General features: G+C 44.9%; 1 protein-coding gene across 1 annotated transcript in view; it reads right to left on the reverse strand.

Moving 5' to 3' along the window:
• LOC120998305 (gastrula zinc finger protein XlCGF26.1-like) overlaps positions 1–27,379 on the reverse strand; it is a 4,064,644-nt gene that overhangs the window by 1,676,635 nt on the left and 2,360,630 nt on the right. The window contains exons 15-16 of the mRNA XM_040428955.1: positions 21,221–21,299; positions 21,033–21,124 (exon numbers count right to left, since the gene is read on the reverse strand). Of these exons, the coding sequence (XP_040284889.1) occupies positions 21,033–21,124; positions 21,221–21,299 (171 nt within the window). The remainder of the gene's footprint in view (positions 1–21,032; positions 21,125–21,220; positions 21,300–27,379) is intronic.

Consider the following 27,379-nt stretch of genomic DNA (forward strand, 5'->3'; position numbering starts at 1 on the left):
TTATGTCCACTTTTCACAAAGATGCAGCTGTGTCATCAAGAAGTGACAAAAAGCCCACAATTATCCTGGATTACAATAAAAAACAAAGGAGGAGTGGACAACCTGGACAAGCTGACTGCTACCTATACTTGTCAGCGAATGACCAGGAGATGGCCGATGGCTGTGTTTTCTAACATCCTAGATGTGTCTGCATACAATGCATTTGTGTTATGGACCCACATCCACCCAGGTTGGAACACAAAAAAAAATAACAAGCGGAGAATATTTCTCGAGGAGCTAGGAAGTTCCCTTGTCAAGGCACACATTGAGCAAAGGAAACGGGTGTCTCGTGATCCAATCGCTGCAGCTGTGATCAGACAGATGCAGAGTTCATCAAACACTCCATCCACACCATCAACAACACAAAGAGAATCAGTGCCAGCATCCTCATCATCATCTAGCCTTGCCTCAACATCAACCAGCACAGCCACAGCCACAACTCCAGTGATGCCATCTGATTCTAAAAGAAAGAGGTGTCAGGTCTGCCCCAGCAATAAGGACAGAAAGACACACACATTATGCCTCACTGTAAAAAAATATATCTGCAAAGAACATGCTAAAAGTGTCAGCTTTTGCAACACATGCATCTAAAAACACCCGCACAAACACATGCAAGTTCTTGCACAAAGATGCTTTGAAACTAGTACTTGATTTCTATTGGTTTGCCTTGCTTGATTGTGTGTTGTTTGTTTGACCTTGCAAGTCTACATTTTGTATTATTACTTGCTTTTCATTGTTTATGAACGTTTTATGTTAAAAAAAAAAGACTTTTGGCTATTTTCTTGAAGTAAATATATATGGGTCAAAATTGACCCTAACACCATCAATGTTATTATAGTTAATGTTATTAAAATAAATAAAAAAATAAATAAAAAAAATGTAAGAGATGTGTTCAAATACTCCTCAGCAACATTCTGGTGACATAACAACCTTTTATTTACTTATAATATTCTATTGAGGATTATTTTACCATTTTTAAAATTTGAAAATGAGAGGTATGCTATCAAAAGAAAGGTCTAAGGGGTCACACCAAAAATATTAAAACCAATCTTTTCAAGGATAAAGAGGCCTAACAAGGTAACCAAGAGGTAAGAAACAAATTGGATGATAAATAATTGTTCAGAGGGTATTTTATGGCTGATTTAAGACACGGGTCAAAACCGACCCGTTAACATCATGGATAGTAACAGAAAGCTAACATAAGAGGAGGGTTACAACTCCATCGATAAAAGCATGTATTTTCCTTTTTTTTTTATAGTTGTATAAATATTTATTCCTTTTTTTTTTTTTTTTTCTTCAATAACCCTAACTAAATCTCCCCAATGTGGTCATGGCTCTGGTGGCCACTAGATAGAGCCAACACAGAGCACAGAGCCATGGACTGCACAGCCGGCAGTCGCCACCAGAGGGAGCCTGCACCGTCCATCGCTGCCCCATGGACTGTATCAGCTCCAGCGGCCACCAGGGGGAGCCCACACAGTTACCAGCCGCCTGCAGGTGGTCCGGACCGCGGAGGAGACCACAAGCAGGAACGCCCGGGTAAGTGCGCCGCGAAGATGACATGGGGCCAGTGTGGGCATAAGGGGGGGGGGGGAACCATACTGCTGACAAGGACCCTGCCTAACTAGTGGCACAGCGGCCCGTGCCAGACATTAAGGGGGGAGAAATTCGAATCGGGATCACGCTGACCCCTGCACCCTACGATTCGTGCCACGTGGGAGCCGAAGCTGCCTGGCAGACGCTCCGGTGCAGTGTGGCTCCCCCTTACCTAGGGAGCCGGCACTGCCGGCCGAACTTTTGAGATCGAGACTGCAAGTGTGGCAGTCACTTACCTGATCCAGTAGCTGTGGTAGTAGTGTTTGCAAGGCGCACAAAAAAACTTCTAGGAGCTTAAACAGAAGCAATCCTCAAACGAGGCCAGAATTGACACGTCGTTCATTGAAGGAGGGGCAGAAGCGCCATGATATAGGCAACCGTGCCCCTCCCACAAATACAGGCCAATGAATCGGCCTTACCACAAGTACAGCACTAGAACCAAACTCAGGATATAAATACAGCACCAGAACCAAACTCAATATATAAGTACAGGACCAGAACCAAGCTCATTACATATGTACGGTACCAGAACCAGGCCCATTACATAAATACAGAACCAAGCCTGTTACATGAATACAGCACCAAAACCAAGCCCATTACATGAATACAGCACCAGAACCAAGCTCCTTACATAAGTACAGCACCAGAACCAAGCCCATTACATGAATACAGCACCAGAACCAAGCTCATTACATAAGTACAGCACCAGAACCAAGCTCATTACATAAGTACAGCACCAGAACCAAGCCCATTGTCTGGATTCGAACCCATGACCAGCCACATCCCAGGCGGTAGCCCTGCTTACTAGGCTACCATCCTCTCTGGACATTCCTCCCTGAAGCCTATTAGTTAACCTCAGTCTTGCCAAGCCTTGCTCATCACCCTTGATTCCCCACACCTGGTACTTCCCTATATAAGTCCAGCCCCTTGCACTCCAGTTTGCTGATTATTGAGCTCCTGAGCCTTGATCAAGCTTCTCCTCATCTGCTGCTCTTGCTACTACTGGAAGTCCACTGCTGACCAGGAATTGCCTACCGACTACTCTTCTGCTTTGTCCGTACCTACTGAACTGCTACCACCGTTGCCATCCGGATTGTCTGACCACGCTTACTGCCGCCTTCCCTGACCCACCGCCTGCCTACCGACTACGCCTCTGCCAGACTTCCTGCACCTACTACCTGCCTGCGGTCCTTGCCACTGGGCTCCACTCCTACCTCCAGCCAGCGGTCCTCTGACTCAGGTGAGCCTGTAGGACTGTTATAGAATAATCAGCCGCACTATGGAGTCCGCAATGGCCACTCTGCGTAAGCAGGTCTCCGAACTTCAAGAATTTGGTACTACATATCAGGAGAAATTTGCCCAGCTCCAAGGCGTAGTCCAAAGCCAGCAAAGGGAGATTATTGAACTACAGAGGCAACTCCTGGACGTCCGCGGCGCGGCCGCAGACACCCGCATGCCACTCCCATCAAGATTCGGCGGCGACAGACGCCAGTATCGGGGGTTTCTAAACCAATGCCGCATCTATTTTCAGATGTACCCGGCCCCCTTCACCACCGAGAAAAAGAAGGTGCTATTCATGGTCAATCTCCTGACGGATGAAGCATTAGCATGGGCATCACCTTACGTGGAGACTAACAGTCAGCTCCTGGACAACCTAAACAACTTCATCACCGCCATGAGCCAAGTCTTCGACGACCCCAACCGCTGTGCGACAGCCGAGGCGCGACTACATGGTCTGCGGCAAGGGAGATGCCCTGTCGCCGAATACACCGCCGAGGGTCACGGACACCACCTGGAACCCAGCGGCACAGAGGAGCCAATTCCGGCGAGGCCTGTCCGAATTAATAAAGGACGAACTCGCCAGAGTTGAGGCCCCGGACGATCTGGATGACTTCATTCAGTTATGCATCCGGATAGATCAAAGACTCTCTCAGAGGAAGAAAGAAAGACTCTGGTCCTCGGACCACAGACCCACTTACTCCTTCTCTTCCACTGCCCAGCGCGACCCCCAATCAGCAACTGAACCTATGCAGGTCGACGCTCTACATAGGTCTCTATCCACAGCTGAGAAGGAGAGACGGCTGGCCGAAAACCTCTGCCTCTACTGTGGGGAGCCGGGTCATTTTGCCATCAAATGTCCTCATAAGATCCGAAAGACTATTGCCGTCACGGAACTAAAGGAGCAACCACAGACTCCAACCCCGCCAGCAGCCCCGGAAAATAACAACACGGCGGCTCATGGATCCCACTTCATCGTTCCCATCCTCATCGACATTGAGGGGTGACAACTCCCCTGTTCAGCGATGTTATACTCCGGGGCGGGAGGCAACTTCATGGACCTAACCTTTGCCCGCGAAAAGAACATTCCACTGACAATCAAGGCAGCCCCCATTGACCTGGAAACCGTCGACGGATCCCCACTCTCCTCGGGGCCGGCCACTCACGAGTCCACCGAACTACAACTCCTCATAGAACCCGATCACCGCGAAAAGATCCACTTCTCGCTGATCGCCTCCCCGAAGTTCCCGGTGATCTTGGGCATCCCATGGTTGGCCACCCACAACCCCTCGTGGACTGGGAAACCCGCTGCATACGATTCCCGTCCGAGATCTGCTCGCTAAATTGCTCGCACAAACCTGTCCTTCCACCCGAAGACACCACCATCTCAAAACTATCCGTCAAGGATCTGCTACCCCCTCAATACAGCGAGTTCCAGGATGTCTGCGACAAGAAAAACGCAGACAAGCTGCCACCACACCGACCCTACGACTGCCCTATAGAACTGTTGCCCGGGGCCGAAATACCCTTTGGCAGTATCTACCCCCTCTCAGAGCCTGAACTCAAGGCTCTGAAAGAGTACCTGGACGAGGACCTGAGGAAGGGGTTCATCCGGCCCTCTACCTCCCCAGCGGGAGCCCCCTTTTTCTTCGTAGAGAAAAAAGACTCCTCCCTGCGTCCCTGCATAGACTACAGAAAGCTTAACAACATAACCGTAAAAAAACGGTACCCTCTCCCACTGATTTCAGAACTCCTCGAGAGACTACGGGCTGCGAAGATCTTCACTAAACTCGACCTTCGAGGGGCCTACAACCTCGTCCGAATCCGCCCTGGGGACGAATGGAAGACCGTCTTCCGGACACGTTATGGTCATTTCGAGTATCTGGTCATGCCTTTCGGACTCTGCAATGCTCACGCCATCTTCCAGCACTTCATTAACGACGTCCTCAGGGACATGCTGGATCTGTTTGTAGTCGTTTACCTGGACGACATCTCGATCTTCTCTGAAGACCTCGAGCAGCACAGCAAACACGTCCGCAGGGTACTGAAGAGACTCCAACAGAACTCTCTCTATATCAAGCTAGAGAAATGCAAGTTTGAGCGAACCACCACTCAGTTCCTCGGATACATCATCTCCCCTGAGGGCCTAAGTATGGACCCGGGGAAGGTCCAAGCTGTGATCAACTGGCTCGTTCCGAGAAACGAGAAGGAGATACAAAGATTCATTGGCTTCGCCAACTTCTATCGGAAGTTTATCCGGAACTTCCCCAAGGTCATAGCACCAATCACCCAACTCACCAAGAAGGCAGTCCCCTTCTCCTGGACACCCGAGGCCCAGGAGGCCTTCACCAAGTTGAAACTCCTCTTCACTTCTGCTCCAATCCTAATCCACCCGAACCCCGAGCTGCCATTTACAGTCGAAGTGGATGAATCAGACTGCTGTGGGGGCAGTTTTGTCACAACGGACAGGGGAGAGGATGCTTTTACACCCGTGCGCATATTTCTCCCGCCAGATGTCCCCCTCCGAGAAGAACTATGACATCGGGAACAAAGAACTACTGGCGATCAAGGATGCCTTCTCCGAGTGGAGACACCTGCTGGAGGGAGCCACCAACCCCATAATCGTACTAACTGACCACAAGAACCTCGAGTTCATCCGCAGCGCTAAGAGACTCTCAGCCAGACAGGCCAGATGGAGCCTATTCTTTTCCGCTTCAACTTTTTCATCACCTATCGCCCCGGATCAAAAAACGGCAAGGCTGACGCCCTCTCCAGAATGTTTTCCGAGCCCTCACAAAGTAACAAGGGCCAAAATAACATCCTACCAGAGAGAAGGGTCGTAGGGGCCACTTACTCTAAAGAACTCCTGGGCACAATCAAAGAAGGATATGAAAATGACCCCTTCCTCGCCCACCCCACAGGGAATGTCAGCCTTACATTTAAGAACGGTCATTGGTTTCATCAGGACCTACAACTATATGTACCAGAAATCGCACGGCTCGAAGTGCTCAAACTCAACCATGACTCCAAGGTGGCCGGCCATTTTGGCACAAGAAAGACCCAGGAGCTTCTCTCCCGCTCCTTCTGGTGGCCAACATACAAGGAGGACATCAAGAGGTACATCTCCTCGTGCACGGTCTGTGCCCGCAATAAGACTCCTCGTTCCTCTCCCGTGGGTCTGTTACAACCCCTCCCGATTCCCTCCCACCCCTGGGGCTCGATCTCCATGGACTTTGTGGTAGACCTTCCTCCTTCAAAAGGGATGAACACCATCCTGGTCGTGGTCGACCGTCTCACCAAGATGGCCCATTTCATCCCCTACAAAGGCCTACCCACCGCCAAACAGACGGCCAATCTTATTCTCAGAGAGGTCTTCAGACTGCATGGGATCCCAGACGACGTGGTCTCCGACCGAGGCGTACAATTTGCCTCAAAGTTCTGGAAGAACTTCTGCCTGGCGCTCGGGGTTAAAGTGAACCTGTTCTCCGCTTTCCACCCTCAGTCAAATGGGCAGACGGAGAGAACTAATCAGACCCTAGAGCAGTACCTACGCTGTTTCAGCTCCCACCTGCAGGATGACTGGCTTGATCATCTCCCCACGGCCGAGTTCGCCTACAACAATGCTGAGCACAGCTCAACCAAGCACAGCCCCTTCTTTGCTAACACAGGCTCGCACCCGGTGTTCATTCCCCACCTAACCATCGCCTCCACCCTCCCAGCAGTGGCCGAACGCCTAACAAGCCTACAGGAGGCACAAAAGAACATTATAGACAACCTCCAGCTTGCCCAGAGGCGCTTTAAACAGGGAGCAGATAGACGTCGCAAACCCACCCCGGGCTTCCATGTGGGAGACAAGGTGTGGCTGTCCACCAGGAACCTCAGATTGAAGGTCCCCTCCAAAAAGTTGGCCCAAAGATACATGGGTCCGTCCCGGATCACCGCACAAATCAACGAGGTCACGTTCCGGCTCAACCTTCCGTACTCCATTAGGGTGCACCCTGTCTTCCATTGTTCACTTCTCAAGCCATACGTGGAGAACACCTTCACAGGCCGCCACTCGCCCCCTCCACCACCCCTGAGGGTACAGGGTGAAGAAGAATACACTGTCGCAAAGATGCTCGACTCCAGGATCCACCGGGGAAGACTACAATACCTAATTGGGTGGGAGGGTTACCCTCCCGAGGATAACTCCTGGAAGCCAGAAGAAAATGTCCACGCCCCCAGACTGGTAAAAGAGTTCCACCAACGGCACCTGGTAAGCCTGCCCCTGCGGTGCCCGGAGGTCACCTTGGAAGGGATTCGAACCCATGACCAGCCACATCCCAGGCGGTAGCCCTGCTTACTAGGCTACCGTCCTCTCTGGACATTCCTCCCTGAAGCCTATTAGTTAACCTCAGTCTTGCCAAGCCTTGCTCATCACCCTTGATTCCCCACACCTGGTACTTCCCTATATAAGTCCAGCCCCTTGCACTCCAGTTTGCTGATTATTGAGCTCCTGAGCCTTGATCAAGCTTCTCCTCATCTGCTGCTCTTGCTACTACTGAAAGTCCACTGCTGACCAGGAATTGCCTACCGACTACTCTTCTGCTTTGTCCCTACCTACTGAACTGCTACCACCGTTGTCATCCGGATTGTCTGACCACGCTTACTGCCGCCTGCCCTGACCCACCGCCTGCCTACCGACTACGCCTCTGCCAGACTTCCTGCACCTACTACCTGCCTGCGGTCCTTGCCACTGGGCTCCACTCCTACCTCCAGCCAGCGGTCCTCTGACTCAGGTGAGCCTGTAGGACTGTTACACCCATTACATGAATACAGCACCAGAATCAAGCTCATTACATAAGTACAGCACCAGAACCAAGCCCATTACATTAATACAGCACCAGAACCAAGCTCATTACATAAGTACAGCACCAGAACCAAACTCAATATATAAGTACAGGACCAGAACCAAGCCCATTACATGAATACAGCACCAGAACCAAGCTCCTTACATAAGTACAGCACCAGAATCAAGCTCATTACATAAGTACAGCACCAGAATCAAGCTCATTACATAAGTACAGCACCAGAACCAAGCCCATTACATGAATACAGCACCAGAACCAAGCCCATTACATGAATACAGCACCAGAACCAAGCCCATTACATGAATACAGCACCAGAATCAAGCTCATTACATAAGTACAGCACCAGAACCAAGCCCATTACATGAATACAGCACCAGAACCAAGCCCATTACATGAATACAGCACCAGAACCAAGCCCATTACATGAATACAGCACCAGAACCAAGCTCATACATACATACAGCACCAAAACCAAGCTCATTACATATATACAGCACCAGAACCAAGCTCATTACATAAGTACAGCACCAGAGCCAACCCCATTACATGAATCCAGCACCAGAGCCAAGCCCGTTACATGAATCCAGCACCAGAACCAAGCCCATTACATGAATACAGCACCAGAATCAAGCTCATTACAGAATCAAGCTCATTACATAAGTACAGCACCAGAACCAAGCCCATTACATGAATACAGCACCAGAACCAAGCCCATTACATGAATACAGCACCAGAACCAAGCTCATTACATGAATACAGCACCAGAATCAAGATCATTACATAAGTACAGCACCAGAACCAAACTCAATATATAAATAAAGCACCAGAACCAAACTCAATATATAAGTACAGGACCAGAGCCAAGCCCATTACATGAATACAGCACTAGAACCAAGCTCATTACATAAGTACAGCACCAGAGCCAACCCCATTACATGAATCCAGCACCAGAGCCAAGCCCGTTACATGAATCCAGCACCAGAACCAAGCCTATTACATGAATACAGCACCAGAATCAAGCTCATTACAGAATCAAGCTCATTACATAAGTACAGCACCAGAACCAAGCCCATTACATGAATACAGCACCAGAACCAAGCCTGCTACATGAATACAGCACCAGAACCAAGCTCATTACATAAGTACAGCACCAGAACCAAACTCAATATATAAGTACAGGACCAGAACCAAGCTCATTACATAAGTATAGCACCAGAACCAAGCTCCTTACATAAGTACAGGACCAGAACCAAGCTCATTACATAAGTACAGGACCATAACCAAGCTCATTACATAAGTACAGGACCAGAACCAAGCTTATTACATAAATACAGTACTAGAACTAATACAGTATATATATACAGCACCAGAACCAACCTCATTACATAGGTACAGCACCAGAACCAAGCTCATTACATAGGTACAGCACCAGAACCAAGCTCATTACATACATACAGCACCAGAACCAAGCTCAGTCATAAAAATACAATCATCTTTCCTCCATGAGGTCCCTGACTTTGTGCTCAATATGATAAACAGATTAGGCTGATTGAAGCATGATTCACTAATATTTAATGCTGGAGATTTCTTATACAAGTCATTCTAAGAAAGCCAGTTGGAGGACTAGAGAAATGTCTTTAAGAAAAAATGATCCATTTGCTGTGACTTATTACTACTGAAATATCATGACCAGGATGAATGAGAACCTTCACAGATGAGGCGTTTTTTGGTCTCTTGTAGAACTGATAACATGGAGGATGAAGGATCAGGGGGTGCCTCATCTATTGCCACCTCACCTGCACAGGCTGCTACTGAGCCGCAGAGGGAGAGGAACGGGCAAGCACCTCTGCTGCCTCCAATACTCCTGCCCCTTCCTTGACCAGGTTCTGGTGCAACCTCAGCTACAGCAGCAGATCAGGTTATCCTGGAATTTATATTGATGACCTGTCCTCTGGATAGGTCATCAATATTACATCAGCAGGAATCCGGGATCCCCGCAGATCAGCTGTTAGAAGAGGCCAGTGCTCTGTGAGTGGTGGCCTCTTCCTAGGCCACATGACATCACTGTACATGGGTCGCATGATCTAATTGCAGCGCTATGGCACTGTGCTTAGAGAGCTGCTGCTCTCTCCAGATCTCTGTTGAGTGTGGCTGCTCCCTGAAACAGCTGATTGGTGGAAGTGCCAGGACTCGGACCCCCGCTAATGTGAGGACAGGTCATCATGATCAATTCCTGGATAAACCCCTATCTCAGAGGCTGGCGCGGGGGGTGATGAGGGCTGTTTCCTGCACAGTGTTTACCCAGCAATCAGTAATGTCCCTGAACAGCTACAGGAGTAAATGCAGAATCGATGCGTATGTTTGTGGGCGCAGGGATTCCTCAAAATAACCTGTACCCCCTCATCTACTGAACACTGAGAAGGAGGGTCCTGTGGCTGCAGCTCCTCCACCTGATCTCATGCAGCCCTATACGTAACCACCATAACAGTCAATGAAGAGCCAGACAGTGGCTAAGGATCACAGCAGTCCTGGCCCTCTGAGCACTATGGCCGTCAACAATCCTGCCCTCTTCTAAAATGGAGTATGAGTGGACGGGGAGGAGAAGGGGATGAAATTAATGGAGGTAAGTGGGGAATGGAAGGTGGTGGGGGGGGGGGGGGGGGGGGAAAGAGGGGCAAAATGGGAAGTGGTGCCAATGGAACACGGATGAATAGGCAGGTATTAAAGGGTTTCTATCACTTGGTATGACATAATTAGCTGTCAGACACTAGCGATCCGCTAGTGTCTGCTCTGGCCAACCATCCTACTATAATCACTTGTGGGGCAGCGGTTTTGCTAAAAAACTAACTTTTATAAATATGCTAATGAGCCTCTAGGTGCTATGTGGGCGTCATTAGCACCTAGAGGCTCCGTCTACCTTCATACACAGCCGCCGCCCAGCGCGTCCCTCCAGCCCGCCCATGTCCTCCTCCGTGTGACGCAGCGGACGAGTTCTCGCGCATGCGCCGTGCGCGGCTGTATTCGGAGCATTTGAGATCTCAGCTCGGAGCGGTCAGACATTCAATGCGCATGCGCGGCTGTATTCGGCGCATGCGCATTGAATGTCTGACCGCTCCGAGCTGAGATCTCAAATGCTCCGAATACAGCCGCGCACGGCGCATGCGCGAGAACTCGTCCGCTGCGTCACACGGAGGAGGACATGGGCGGGCTGGAGGGACGCGCTGGGCGGCGGCTGTGTGTGAAGGTAGACGGAGCCTCTAGGTGCTAATGACGCCCACATAGCACCTAGAGGCTCATTAGCATATTTATAAAAGTTAGTTTTTTAGCAAAACCGCTGCCCCACAAGTGATTATAGTAGGATGGTTGGCCAGAGCAGACACTAGCGGATCGCTAGTGTCTGACAGATAATTATGTCATACCAAGTGATAGAAACCCTTTAACCACCTCAGCCCCCAGTGCTTAAACACCCTGAAAGACCAGGCCACTTTTTACACTTCTGACCTACACTACTTTCACCGTTTATTGCTCGGTCATGCAACTTACCACCCAAATGAATTTTACCTCCTTTTCTTCTCACTAATAGAGCTTTCATTTGGTGGTATTTCATTGCTGCTGACATTTTTACTTTTTTTGTTATTAATCGAAATTTAACGATTTTTTTGCAAAAAAATGACATTTTTCACTTTCAGTTGTAAAATTTTGCAAAAAAAACGAGATCCATATAGAAATTTTGCTCTAAATTTATAGTTCTACATGTCTTTGATAAAAAAAAAATGTTTGGGTAAAAAAAAAATGGTTTGGGTAAAAGTTATAGCGTTTACAAACTATGGTACAAAAATGTGAATTTCCGCTTTTTGAAGCCGCTCTGACTTTCTGAGCACCTGTCATGTTTCCTGAGGTTCTACAATGGCCAGACAGTACAAACACCCCACAAATGACCCCATTTCTGAAAGTACACACCCTAAGGTATTCGCTGATGGGCATAGTGAGTTCATAGAACTTTTTATTTTTTGTCACAAGTTAGCGGAAAATGATGATTTTTTTTTTTTTTTTTTTTTTTTCTTACAAAGTCTCATATTCCACTAACTTGTGACAAAAAATAAAAAGTTCTATGAACTCACTATGCCCATCAGCGAATACCTTGGGGTCTCTTCTTTCCAAAATGGGGTCACTTGTGGGGTAGTTATACTGCCCTGGCATTCTAGGGGCCCAAATGTGTGGTAAGGAGTTTGAAATCAAATTCAGTAAAAAATGACCTGTGAAATCCGAAAGGTGCTCTTTGGAATATGGGCCCCTTTGCCCACCTAGGCTGCAAAAAAGTGTCACACATCTGGTATCTCCGTACTCAGGAGAAGGTGGGGAATGTGTTTTGGGGTGTCATTTTATATATACCCATGCTGGGTGAGAGAAATATCTTGGCAAAAGACAACTTTTCCCATTTTTTTATACAAAGTTGTCATTTGACCAAGATATTTATCTCACCCAGTATGGGTATATGTAAAAAGACACCCCAAAACACATTCCTCAACTTCTCCTGAGTACGGGGATACCAGATGTGTGACGCTTTTTTGCAGCCTAGGTGGGCAAAGGGGCCCATATTCCAAAGAGCACCTTTCGGATTTCACTCCTCATTTTTTCCTGAATTTGATTTCAAACTCCTTACCACACATTTGGGCCCCTAGAATACCAGGGCAGTATAACTACCCTACAAGTGACCCCATTTTGGAAAGAAGACACCCCAAGGTATTCCGTGAGGGGCATGGCGAGTTCCTAGAATTTTTTATTTTTTGTCACAAGTTAGTGGAAAATGATGATTTTTTTTTTTTTTTTTTTTTTTTTCATACAAAGTCTCATATTCCACAAACTTGTGACAAAAAATAAAAACTTCCATGAACTCACTATGCCCATCAGCGAATACCTTGGGGTCTCTTCTTTCCAAAATGGGGTCACTTGTGGGGTAGTTATACTGCCCTGGCATTCTAGGGGCCCAAATGTGTGGTAAGTAGGTAAATGACCTGTGAAATCCGAAAGGTGCTCTTTGGAATGTGGGCCCCTTTGCCCCCCTAGGCTGCAAAAAAGTGTCACACATCTGGTATCTCCGTACTCAGGAGAAGTTGAGGAATGTGTTTTGGGGTGTCTTTTTACATATACCCATGCTGGGTGAGATAAATATCTTGGTCAAATGCCAACTTTGTATAAAAAAATGGGAAAAGTTGTCTTTTGCCAAGATATTTCTCTCACCCAGCATGGGTATATGTAAAATGACACCCCAAAACACATTCCCCAACTTCTCCCGATTACGGAGATACCAGATGTGTGACACTTTTTTGCAGCCTAGGTGGGCAAAGGGGCCCATATTCAAAAGAGCACCTTTCGGATTTCAAAGGTCATTTTTTACAGAATTTGATTTCAAACTCCTTACCACACATTTGGGCCCCTAGAATGCCAGGGCAGTATAACTACCCCACAAGTGACCCCATTTTGGAAAGAAGAGACCCCAAGGTATTCGCTGATGGGCATAGTGAGTTCATGGAACTTTTTATTTTTTGTCACAAGTTAGTGGAATATGAGACTTTGTATGAAAAAAAAAAAAAAAATAAGCATTTTCCACTAACTTGTGACAAAAAATAAAAAATTCTAGGAACTCGCCATGCCCCTCACGGAATACCTTGGGGTGTCTTCTTTCCAAAATGGGGTCACTTGTGGGGTAGTTATACTGCCCTGGCATTTTCCAGGGGCCCTAATGTGTGGTAAGTAGGTAAATGACCTGTGAAATCCTAAAGGTGCTCTTTGGAATATGGGCCCCTTTGCCCACCTAGGCTGCAAAAAAGTGTCACACATGTGGTATCGCCGTATTCAGGAGAAGTTGGGGAATGTGTTTTGGGGTGTCATTTTACATATACCCATGCTGGGTGAGAGAAATATCTTGGCAAAAGACAACTTTTCCCATTTTTTTATACAAAGTTGGCATTTGACCAAGATATTTCTCTCACCCAGCATGGGTATATGTAAAATGACACCCCAAAACACATTCCCCAACGTCTCCTGAATACGGAGATACCACATGTGTGACACTTTTTTGCAGCCTAGGTGGGCAAAGGTGCCCAAATTCCTTTTAGGAGGGCATTTTTAGACATTTGGATACCAGACTTCTTCTCACGCTTTGGGGCCCCTAGAATGCCAGGGCAGTATAAATACCCCACGTGTGACCCCATTTTGGAAAGAAGACACCCCAAGGTATTCAATGAGGGGCATGGCGAGTTCATAGAAATTTTTTTTTTTTGGCACAAGTTAGCGGAAATTGATATTTTTTATTTTTTTCTCACAAAGTCTCCCGTTCCGCTAACTTGGGACAAAAATTTCAATCTTTCATGGACTCAATATGCCCCTCACGGAATACCTGGGGGTGTCTTCTTTCCGAAATGGGGTCACATGTGGGGTATTTATACTGCCCTGGCATTCTAGGGGCCCTAAAGCGTGAGAAGAAGTCTGGAATATAAATGTCTAAAAAATTTTACGCATTTGGATTCCGTGAGGGGTATGGTGAGTTCATGTGAGATTTTATTTTTTGACACAAGTTAGTGGAATATGAGACTTTGTAAGAAAAAAAAAAAAAAAAATTCCGCTAACTTGGGCCAAAAAAATATCTGAATGGAGCCTTACAGAGGGGTGATCAATGACAGGGGGGTTGATCAATGACAGGGGGGTTGATCAATGACAGGGGGGTGATCAATGACAGGGGGGTGATCAATGACAGGGGGGTGATCAGGGAGTCTATATGGGGTGATAACCACAGTCATTGATCACGCCCGTGTAAGGCTTCATTCAGACGTCCGGATGCGTTTTGCGGATCCGATCCATCTATCAGTGCATCCGTAAAAATCATGCGGACATCTGAATGGAGCTTTACAGGGGGGTAATCAATGACAGGGGGGTAATCAATGACAGGGGGGTGATCAGGGAGTCTATATGGGGTGATCACCACAGTCATTGATCACGCCCCTGTAAGGCTTCATTCAGACGTCCGGATGCGTTTTGCGGATCCGATCCATCTATCAGTGCATCCGTAAAAATCATGCGGACGTCTGAATGGAGCTTTACAGGGGGGTAATCAATGACAGGGGGGTGATCAGGGAGTCTATATGGGGTGATCACCACAGTCATTGATCACGCCCCTGTAAGGCTTCATTCAGACGTCCGGATGCGTTTTGCGGATCCGATCCATCTATCAGTGCATCCGTAAAAATCATGCGGACATCTGAATGGAGCTTTACAGGGGGGTAATCAATGACAGGGGGGTGATCACCACAGTCATTGATCATGCCCCTGTAAGGCTTCATTCAGACGACCGGATGCGTTTTGCGGATCCGATCCATGTATCAGTGCATCCGTAAAAATCATGCGGACATCTGAATGGAGCTTTACAGGGGGGTGATCAGGGAGTCTATATGGGGTGATCACCACAGTCATTGATCATGCCCCTGTAAGGCTTCATTCAGACGTCCGGATGCGTTTTGCGGATCCGATCCATCTATCAGTGGATCCGTAAAAATCATGCGGACGTCTGAATGGAGCTTTACAGGGGGGTAATCAATGACAGGGGGGTAATCAATGACAGGGGGGTGATCAGGGAGTCTATATGGGGTGATCACCACAGTCATTGATCACGCCCCTGTAAGGCTTCATTCAGACGTCCGGATGCGTTTTGCGGATCCGATCCATCTATCAGTGGATCCGTAAAAATCATGCGGACGTCTGAATGGAGCTTTACAGGGGGTTGATCAATGACAGGGGGGTAATCAATGACAGGGGGGTGATCAGGGAGTCTATATGGGGTGATCAGGGGTGATTAGGGGTGATCAGGGACTAATAAGGGGTTAATAAGTGACGGGGGGGGGGGTGTAGTGTAGTGTAGTGGTGCTTGGTGCTACTTTACTGAGCTACCTGTGTCCTCTGGTGGTCGATCCAAACAAAGGGGACCACCAGAGGACCAGGTAGCAGGTATATTAGACGCTGTTATAAAAACAGCGTCTAATATACCTGTTAGGGGTTAAAAAAAACACATCTCCAGCCTGCCAGCGAACGATCGCCGCTGGCAGGCTGGAGATCAACTCTCTTACCTTCCGTTCCTGTGAGCGCGCGCGCCTGTGTGCGCGCGTTCACAGGAAATCTCGCGTCTCGCGAGATGACGCGTATATGCGTGACTGTGCGCAGGGCTGCCACCTCCGGAACGCGATCCTGCGTTAGGCGGTCCGGAGGTGGTTAAAGAAGGTTCAGGCAATGGAAACCAAGGCAGCAACCCACTAGACCAAAGGATCAGCCAGACCCCACTAGAATGTGACCGACTGCAGGATTAATGCCAGTAAGGCCGGGAGCAAATACAATACAGACATCGATAAAACTTACACTTACTGTATATAGCACCATTTGATTGTGATGTTTTCCAAACGTTTCTCCGCAACTTCCGTCCACGTGACTTCTGGTACCAGAGATGCGTTCTACCGCTGGAAAGCACGTGAATGTTTAATAGAAATAATGGGTTTGTCAAATATATGATGGGTGAATTAAGAGTTTCCCCGGGTAGATAAAAGAAAATATAAAATATATAAAATAATGATTATTAAAAATATTAGCAAACTCAAACTTCCGGTGGGGGAGATCGCACGGTTGCGTTCCAACACTATTCAGGGCCACAATAAACTTGACTCTCCTATTCTGTGTAGTGGAGGAAACTGATTACTGCAGCGCTGCTCTCATCCACTCAGTGGACTGTCTGCTTCTCGTGCTGACTTCTGGTGGGGGCTATTGGCAAAAAGTATTTCTAGTGCCAATGTTGGGGAGCGTAGTGCTTGTGTGTGCAGGGTGGGCCGACGGTCGTTATTCTGTACAGCACATGGGGGGCTTTACACAATTCTTACACACATTTTGCCCATAACAAGCACTTCCACCTCCACGAAGGTGCCGTGTGGCTGGTAATAAATCGGCCTGAGCGAATTGAACTTCGGATCAGTTATCTTTCCTGAATGTAAAAATATTGCAGATTATGGACACTAGATTTCAGGAGATGGGAGGATGATCCAGAGATTTTGTTCTGGTTGTCATACAGTAATTGGAGTCGGGAAATAATTTTTCTTCTAAAGTGGGGTTTTTCTCTTCCTCTGGATCAACACTGTAGGATTATAGGTTTGACCAGATGGATCTGAGTCTTTTTTCAACCATATCGACTAAGTTATTGGGTATCAGAGACCAGACCCAGAATAAAGGTGACACCAATCATAAACTCATTTTTTTCTTTTATTTCATTACCTTTATTTACAACTTGAATAAAAAGAAACCATTGATTTCTTATTATGTTAAAAAAAACAATACAAGATCCATGTTGTGTCCTTCCTCTGGATTCTCCTGAAGTGTTTGTGGAGGGAATACAGTAAGAAGGAAGGTTCTTCGTTACTGCGCTGACAGTATATACGGCTCTTCTTTTCTTCCTCATACCCACAATGCTCTTCCTCCATGGATCCTGACCACTGTTGATCTCAGGTAAATATAAATTTGGGTGTTTGTAATTGCCAGGGTAATTTTACCTCAGAAAAAACACTCCAATTCTTATTGGCTGCATACTGTCTGTGAATAACCTGATGGGTTAAACATATTTGTTGCACTTATTACATTTGCCACATTCAATACAAGAATACAGTTCCTTCTCTGTGTGTTTCAAAATTTGAGTAAGACTTCTCTGATGATGCCGAAGACTAGCTGTAGAAACAAAACATTTCTCACATTCTGAACATGAATACGGCCTCTCTCCTGTGTGACTTCTCTCACGTCTAACAAGACTGGATTTACCTAAACAATATCTTCCACATTCTAAACATGAAGACACCTTCTCTTTGTGATTTTTCTCATGTTCTCATGTATAACCAAATTTTACTTATTTGTGAAACATTTCCCACATTCTGAACATAAATATAGCTTCTCTCCAGTGTGACATGTCTTGTGTCTAACAAGTTGTGATTTATCTGTAAAACATTTCCCACATTCAGGAAGCCTGTATGGCTTCTATCCCGTGTGAGTTTCCATATGTGCAGAATGATCTAACTTATCTGCAAAACTCTTCCCACATTCTGAACAGGAATACGGCTTCTCTCTTGTGTGAGTTTTTTGATGTGCAGAATAACCTGAATGCCTTGCAAAACGTTTCCCACATTCTGAACAGGAATACGGCTTCTCTCCTGTGTGAATTCTCTCATGTACAAGAAGAGATGATTTAACCGCAAAAGATTTATCACATTCTGAACATGAATATGGTTTCTCTCCCGTGTGACTTCTCTGATGTATAAAAAAATTTACTCTAGCTGCAAAACATTTCCCACATTCTGAACATGAATATGGTTTCTCCTTTTTATGACCTTTCTCGTGTCTAACAAGAACTTGTCTGTCTGTAAAACGTTTCCCACATTCTAAACATGAATATGGCTTTTCTCCTCTATGCATTCTCTGATGTCTAACAAAACTTGCTCTATCTGAATAATTCTTCCCACAATCTGAACATGAATACGGCTTCTCTCCTGTGTGAACTCTCATATGTTTAGCAAGTTGTGGTTTATCAGGAAAACATTTCCCACATTCAGAACATGGGTATGGCTTCTCTCCTGTGTGAGTTTTCTGATGTACAGAAAGACTTGCTTTCACTGCAAAGCATTTACCACATTCTAAACATGAATACGGCTTCTCTCCCGTGTGATATCTCTCATGTGTACCAAGATTTGATTTATTTGTAAAACATTTCCCACATAATGAACATGAATATGGCTTCTCCCCTGTGTGAATTCTCTCATGTATCACAAGTTGCGATTTTGTTGTGAAACCTTTCCCACATTCTAAACATGGATACGGCCTCTCTCCTGTGTGAGTTCTCTCATGTATAACAAGATATGATGTATTTGCAAAACATTTCCCACATTCTGAACACGAATATGGCTTCTCCATTGAGTGAATTTTCTCATGGGCAACAAGCCTTGGTTTGTCTGCGAAACGTTTCCCACATTCTGAACAGGAGTACAGTTTTGCTTCTGTGTGAATTCTTCTGTGCATAAGAAGACCTGAGCGGTATGGAAACTGTTTTCCACATTCCCAGCACTGAAAACGTGTTTCCTCTTTCTGATCTGTACTTGTGGCACCATTCTGTGATTGGTCAGGAACAGATTCCTCACACTTAGCCGGATAATGTGACAGATCTGTATTATGAAGTCCAGGATGCACATTTCTGGTAATGAGGTTTTCTTGTGACGAGCACTGCATGAGATCTTCATCTTCTACTTTATCATTCTCAGAGTTCCTACTGAGATTTTCTGTGAGGATTAAAAGTGAATTTTGTGAATGTTTTTTAAAACACACTAGACAAATTTATAACATCCATAATGGTCTAGAAACACAAATACAGTTCTTCTAAATCCAGAAGTGGACTTTGCAGGAAGACGTCCTTCCTTTCTATAACATGTATCAGTGATAGTGTCCAGGATTTTGCTCTACACTCAGTGATCACCTTTATTACATAAGCCCAGACCTGATACAACTCAAAAATCTAATAAGCATCGAAACCTTGTCTGGTAACCAGGACTGTCCTCTACCAATATATTCAGCTCATCAATGCAACTTGGCCATCACTTTATAGTGTCCCTCCAATGTTACTGTCCCACCTGGTCTGACTCTCTTGCACACAGGGTGGTGAAGTTGCCAAGACAATTGTACAATGCCCAGCAAGTAGTGGGCATGAGTCCTACTGCGATTAATTACACCCGTATACGATACTCGCTATATATCATAAGGTTTCCTTACTCCTCAGGTGCAGTTATTTTTCTTCATGACCAATGTCAGAATGTGTGGAAAGGTAAGACTGGAAGGACATTAACTTAAAGAGGGCCTGTCAGCACTCCTGCCCTGTCTTACTAATTTTATTCCCCATTCAATCATGTTTCGGGAGTGTCTTCTGATATAACTCTAGGTTGTTCTGCTAGAAGTTTATTAATGAATCTGCAACTGGGTTTTACCATTTTGAGGGGGGGGGCTATGGAAGCAATAACAGAGGAAAGGAACAACATAGTTTTATGAACAGATGCTTCAGAATCATTATTTTAAGGGAACACGTCAGGAGTGGTGACCAGTCCTCCACCTGGAACAAGATAACAAGCCATGAGGTCTGTATAGCCTAATGGCCACATAAGAACCAGATCTCATTTTTGGGGACTTAGGATGAAGTGGAACAGACAGAATGAGGTCATGAATCAGAATCAGTAATAAAGGTTCCAGCACCTTGTTGGGTCCATTCCACTAAGAATTCAGAGTATTCTATCTAACACAACTAACTATACTATGGAGGAATAAAGCACACTGCACACCAACACCCATCCCAACTGTGAAGCATGGTAGAGGGGTGTCATGATTTGAGGCTATTTTACTGCCTTAGGGCCCAGATACCTAGGGATCATCGAGGGAAGAATGGTTTCTAAGGTGTGTGAAAACAATTTACAGGCGATGGTAGGGACAGTGTCCATAAGCTCAAGCTGACCAGACACTGGCTTATGCAACATAATAAGGACACAAAGCACACCGGTAATCACCTAAGGAATGGATGAATAAGACATTTTTCATAGGGGAAGTTGCCTTAAGTATTCATGAGTAGGGGGTAAAGGAGCTGGCCTTTTTAACAGCCACAGGGAGTGCTGACCTGGGAAATGCCTTGCTGGCAAGAACAGGCTGTGGCCTACAATAGGAGATGAGAATGCAGCTGGACCTGCCGCAATAAGGCTAAAGAAGATTGCCGGGCCGCGGCCGCTGGAAGAAAAACAGGAGTGGAGTGGCGGCAGGCATGGGCCGCCAATATAACACTATAAGCAGTCACAACTCCCTCCGCTCCTTCACATAACACAGGGGTCACTGCCCGGAGTACTACTTTATTGGAGCTCTAAGGTGGAGCCTCACCTGAAGAAACCTCCCAATTCCCTTCCTCCATTCATTATTCCATACCTGTGGTCACATGGACTGGAATGTCCTCCTCCACCTCACTCTTACACGGGGGATCGCCCATCATCCGCTCTTCTGCATCCTCCACTTTAATATCAGTCACATCTTCCCCCTGATTTGTCATCTGTAACAATTCAGTACAATACAGCAGACAGGTGGGAAATCTAACAGGTCCACATAAGAGACCCCCACCATCTATGACTGCAGGACCCCCCTATATAGATGTGTATAGGGCTCAGCTCCATCTACCTGATGGTTCTCTGGGAGCTTCTCCTCTGGACAGTCCTGGGAATACAGAGGACGGGGACATCTCTCGGGGGGATTTCCTTCTAGGAGTCCATCTGTAGGAAACACACAGGGACAGGAGAGATTACTACATGTGATGATGAGATGATGGGAGTAGTATTCAGGTGACCCATGACAGCCCCCCTCCTTACTCTCCTGATCGCCCCATAAATCCATCTCCTCTTTTGCTTCATCTTTAACCTCAGCCTTAATATCCATCAGATTTTCCTCCTGAAGAAGAGAAATGTAAAATGGTCTTTGGTTCAATCCCTTTCTGGTCAGATTCTGGGGAGACTTCAGCTCCATCTACCTGATGGTTCTCTGGGAGCTTCTCCTCTGGACAGTCCTGAGAATACAGAGGACGGGGACATCTCTCGGGGGGATTTTTTTGTATGAGTCCGTCTGTAGGTAACACACAGGGACAGGAGAGATTATTACATGTGATGATGAGATGATGGGAGTAGTATCGAGAGACAGGAATATCAATTCTCAGGTGGAAGCACATATAGCTTACAATATACACTCACCTAAAGAATTATTAGGAACACCATACTAATACGGTGTTGGACCCCCTTTTGCCTTCAGAACTGCCTTAATTCTACGTGGCATTGATTAAACAAGGTGCTGATAGCATTCTTTAGAAATGTTGGCCCATATTGATAGGATAGCATCTTGCAGTTGATGGAGATTTGAGGGATGCACATCCAGGGCACGAAGCTCCCGTTCCACCACTTCCCAAAGATGCTCTATTGGGTTGAGATCTGGTGACTGTGGGGCCATTTTAGTACAGTGAACTCATTGTCATGTTCAAGAAACCATTTTGAAATGATTCGAGCTTTGTGACATGGTGCATTATCCTGCTGGAAGTAGCCATCGGAGGATGGATACATGTTCTCATTCTGTTTACGCCAAATTCGGACTCTACCATTTGAATGTCTCAACAGAAATCGAGACTCATCAGACCAGGCAACATTTTTCCAGTCTTCAACAGTCCAATTTTGGTGAGCTCGTGCAAATTGTAGCCTCTTTTTCCTATTTGTAGTGGAGATGAGTGGTACCCGGTGGGGTCTTCTGCTGTTGTAGCCCATCCGCCTCAAGGTTGTGCGTGTTGTGGCTTCACAAATGCTTTTCTGCTTACCTCGGTTGTAACGAGTGGTTATTTCAGTCAACGTTGCTCTTCTATCAGCTCTTCTACAAGGCATTTTTGCCCACAGGACTGCCGCATACTGGATGTTTTTCCCTTTTCACACCATTCTTTGTAAACCCTAGAAATGGTTGTGCGTGAAAATCCCTGTAACTGAGCAGTTTGTGAAATACTCAGACCGGCCCGTCTGGCACCAGCAACCATGCCGCGCTCAAAATTGCTTAAATCCCCTTTCTTTCCCATTCTCACATTCAGTTTGGAGTTCAGGAGATTGTCTTGACCAGGAGCACACCCCTAAATGCATTGAAGCAACTGCCATGTGATTGGTTGACTAGAGAATTGCATTAATGAGAAATAGAACAGGTGTTCCTAATAATTCTTTAGGTGAGTGTATAAGGGGAGAGAAGAGACACAAGATGATTGAAGACCCTGATCACAAGAGCTTGCTATCAATGAGGAGACAGAGGAGGAGTGAGAAATCACATGGCTCCGATCCATTGCTATGACAGCCTTGGGCCTTGTCAAGCTGTGTGGTGGTGCTTGACAGGCAGCCACTAAAAGTCCCAGAGACTTAAATAGTATTCTATTACAGTCTATGATACAAGTGATTTTTAAGAGAACAAAAAAATCACAGCAGGTCGTTACAAAAATAAAAAACACAAAAATATTACGGTAATTACAATTTCCCAATTTTACATATAAAAATAAATGATAAAAATACACATAACAGGCAACGCTGCGTGCAAAAATGTCCAAACTATTAAAATATGGAAATATATTTTTTACTTTTTCTAAGGGTTGTTTTCCTGAAATAGTAAAACAAAGTAAAAATTACAAGTTTGGTATTGTCGTAATTATACCGACCCTCAAAATAGGCTTGTTATGTTATTTTTAGCCCATAGTGAAGCTTGCAAAAACAAAACCCTAAAAACCATGGTGAATTCGTTTTTTTTTTCAATTTAACCACAAAAATTGGCATCTGAACTAAGAAGTTTATGAGCGAAATCAAATGTTTAGTCTCTAAATGAAATAATACATATATAATAGAGATGAGCGAATTTTTTGCAATTCATTTTGTGACAAATTTGTGAAAAAACTTGATTCAAGAGAGAGAGAGAAAGCCTGGTATGCTACTCTGCTAACCCTAATATATGCAAATTAGCTTTCCTCCCTAAAGGAAAATAAAGCTAAGCCTCTCTGATTCCAACAGAAGTAAGAAATGCTATTTTGTGCATTTTTTGCCCAGAACCTAGAGCACCTGGCCTACAATCCTCCTCATGCATAGTAGGTGCTCTCCATGATGAGAGCAAGTACTCCACAGACCCCAACAAACACCTTTCAGCTAGTTAAGCCAATTTTCTCTATTCTGATAAAGGTTAATCATCTGGAAAAAGTAGTGTGCAGATAAGATGCTGATTTAGCTATTAAAGGGAACCTGTCATCAACTTTATGCTGTCCATACTAATGGTAGCATGAAGTAGAGACAGGTAAGTTGATTTCAGCGGTCTGTCATTTATAAGTTAAAAGTAAGTGGTTGCCAAGAACCAACATCACAATCATGGCAGACTGGGCCTGGATAAGAGTCATGGCCACCTGAGAAGAGTCCTGGTTATTCATGAAGTCCTGCTCTCCCTGTCCACCTGCTGACTGACCGGCTTCTACCTAGTTTTCTCGCTTTCTCTCTAGGAGAGAACTGCCAATCATCAGCAGATGGTCGGGGAGAGCAGGAGATTATGAAGAACCAGGACTCTTCTCAGGTAGATTTGACTCTTCTCAAGGCCTGAGCTGCAATGATTAAGATGCTGGTTCTCAGCAACCACTTACTTTTAGCTGATGAGTGACACACCGCTGAAATCAGCATTTCTGTCACTAATTTATGCTGCCCTCAGTGAGGTTAGCATAAAGTTGATGACAGGTTCCCTTTAACTTTATAGCTTTATGACCTTTTTAACCCCTTCAGCCCTGGAGGATTTTTTATTTTTGCATTTCCATTTTTCACTCCCTGATTTCCTGGAGCTATAACTTTTTATTTTTACGGTCACACAGCAACTTGAGGGCTTCTTTTCTGTGGGACAAGTTGTACTTTCTATAAGAAGCAATGTAAAAAATGGAAAAAAATCAAAATGAGGTGGAATTGGGGAAAAAATCCACAATCTTACAGGTTTTGTTTTTACAGCATTCCCTGAGATAAAACTGACCTGTTCTCTTCATTCTCCGGGTCAGTACGGTTACAGCAATACCACATTTATATAGTTTTATGGGTTTTGTTTTTACAGTGTTCCCCATGAGATAAAACTGACCTGTTCTCTTCATTCTCCAGGTCAGTACGATTACAGTGATACCACATTTATATAGTTTTATGGGTTTTGTTTTTACAGCGTTCCCCATGAGATAAAACTGACCTGTTCTCTTCATTCTCCAGGTCAGTACGATTACAGTGATACCACATTTATATAGTTTTATGGGTTTTGTTTTTACAGTGTTCCCTATGAGATAAAACTGACCTGTTCTCTTCATTCTCCGGGTCAGTACGATTACAGCGATACCACATTTATATAGTTTTATGGGTTGTGTTTTTACAGCGTTCCCTATGAGATAAAACTGACCTGTTCTCTTCATTCTCCGGGTCAGTACGATTACAGTGATACCACATTTATATAGTTTTATGGGTTTTGTTTTTACAGCGTTCCCCATGAGATAAAACTGACCTGTTCTCTTCATTCTCCAGGTCAGTACGATTACAGTGATACCACATTTATATAGTTTTATGGGTTTTGTTTTTACAGTGTTCCCTATGAGATAAAACTGACCTGTTCTCTTCATTCTCCGGGTCAGTACGATTACAGCGATACCACATTTATATAGTTTTATGGGTTGTGTTTTTACAGCGTTCCCTATGAGATAAAACTGACCTGTTCTCTTCATTCTCCGGGTCAGTACGATTACAGCGATACCACATTTATATAGTTTTATGGGTTGTGTTTTTACAGCGTTCCCTATGAGATAAAACTGACCTGTTCTCTTCATTCTCCGGGTCAGTACGATTACAGTGATACCACATTTATATAGTTTTATGGGTTTTGTTTTTACAGTGTTCCCTATGAGATAAAACTGACCTGTTCTCTTCATTCTCCAGGTCAGTAAGATTACAGTGATACCACATTTATATAGTTTTATAGGTTTTGTATTTACAGCGTTCCCTATGAGATAAAACTGATCTGTTCTCTTCATTCTCCGGGTCAGTACGATTACAGTGATACCACATTTATATCGTTTTATGGGTTTTGTTTTTACAGCGTTCCCTATGAGATAAAACTGACCTGTTCTCTTCATTCTCCGGGTCAGTACGATTACAGTGATACCACATTTATATAGTTTTATGGGTTTTGTTTTTACATTGTTCCCTAAGAGATAAAACTGACCTGTTCTCTTCATTCTCCGGGTCAGTACGATTACAGTGATACCACATTTATATAGTTTTATGGGTTTTGTTTTTACAGCGTTCCCTATGAGATAAAACTGTCCTGTTCTCTTCATTCTCCGGGTCAGTACGATTACAGCGATGCCACATTCGTATAGTTTTTCTACTGAAAATAAAAAGCTTTAAAAAACATTTTTTTTCTTTTCATTCCCATATTCTGACCCCTATAACTTTATTACAGTTATGTCTATGGAGCTGTGAAAAGGCTCATTTTTTGTTGGCAATCTGTAGTTTTTATTTATATTATTCTGGCATGTGTATGACTTTTTGATCACTTTTTATTACATTTTTTGAGGGAGGTGGAAGCAAAGAAAAATGGCTACTAGGCGATTTTGATGTTTTTGTCTGTTACGCTGTTTGCCATATAGGATAAATACTTGTATAGTACGGGAGTTTTCATATATGGCGATGCCTATGCGGTTTACTTTTTCGTTTATTGTAATTTTTGGGAGGGGGGGGTGATTTGAATTGTTATATTTTTTTTGATTTTTCAAAACTTTTTTTTTTTTTACACTAGAACATGCAGTCATTAAAGCGCTTCTCTCATAGGCTCCAATACAATGAGGATTTCACTGTACTCCTATTTAGCTCTGCCATAGGCAGACTCCATAGAAATGGAAGCACAGCATTTTTGTGTTTTCAGCCTTTAGATAGCATCTGAAGTTGTATACGTGACGTATATGTATGGCATTGGTCGTCTGGGGTTAAAAGGCTGAGTGTTTTGTATCGCATTACAGCTGGTGGTGTGAGATGGTTTGTTTTCTTTTCCTCTTGTCACTTTTCCAGGGAAGTGTTATGTATTGCCTGAACTACAGAATCCTGAAAGAAGCTCTCAACCAATCATTGGCCGACAAGGATGCTCTACAGAATCCTAGGGTGCGCTACAGAGAGTTTTTTGGGAGCAGGATTTAATCCAGGACATCACATTTTGGAAGGAAGCTAAAATCGGTAACACAGATTTCAGCTGAAGACAACCTCATAAAAAGAGAGAAGATGTTCGGACTATGAATTGGAGAAAGTATATCCTACAGAGTGCGGTGGGCCTACTACAGAAACAGTTTTCTCTTCCATCAGTATGTGGCACATCACAATTTCTGTAGGCCAGATAGCTACACTTAGAAGAGCTCTTGTGGACTTCCTCCTAACGGCAATGAACTCCTACTTACCAACTCCAACCAGTAGAACACTTCGTCTTCAGCTCAACCCTTAGAACTCTTTCACACGAGCGGATGCCGTGCGGGTAATCTGCTGCGTGAAAGAGCCAAGCCCCGTTCCGGACAGCAGAGACACTGAGCATTAACATGATTTTTGCGGGACAATCTAGTTTTTATTGATACCATTTTGGAGTGCCTGTGACTTTTTGATCACATTTTATGGTGTAAGAGAAGCAGTGAAAAAATTGCAAATTGGCAATTTTGACCCTTTTTTCCATTACGCCATTCACCATATTGAAAAAATATTTATATATTTTAATAGCACGGGTGTTTTCGGTCGCGGTGATACCCAAGATGTTTATATTTTTTGTTACTTATGTATTTATTTTTTTATTATACGGAAAGGGGGTGATTTAAACTTTAAGCGAGACCTAGGGCATTGAATTCAATTACCGGCTAGTTGCACCTTTATAGTGTAGTAGTAATGTCATCTATGACACCGGGCATCTGATGAGACCTACCTGAGGTATAA

Source organism: Bufo bufo, chromosome 4 (assembly GCF_905171765.1).
Source record: "Bufo bufo chromosome 4, aBufBuf1.1, whole genome shotgun sequence".
Lineage (NCBI taxonomy): Eukaryota > Metazoa > Chordata > Amphibia > Anura > Bufonidae > Bufo > Bufo bufo.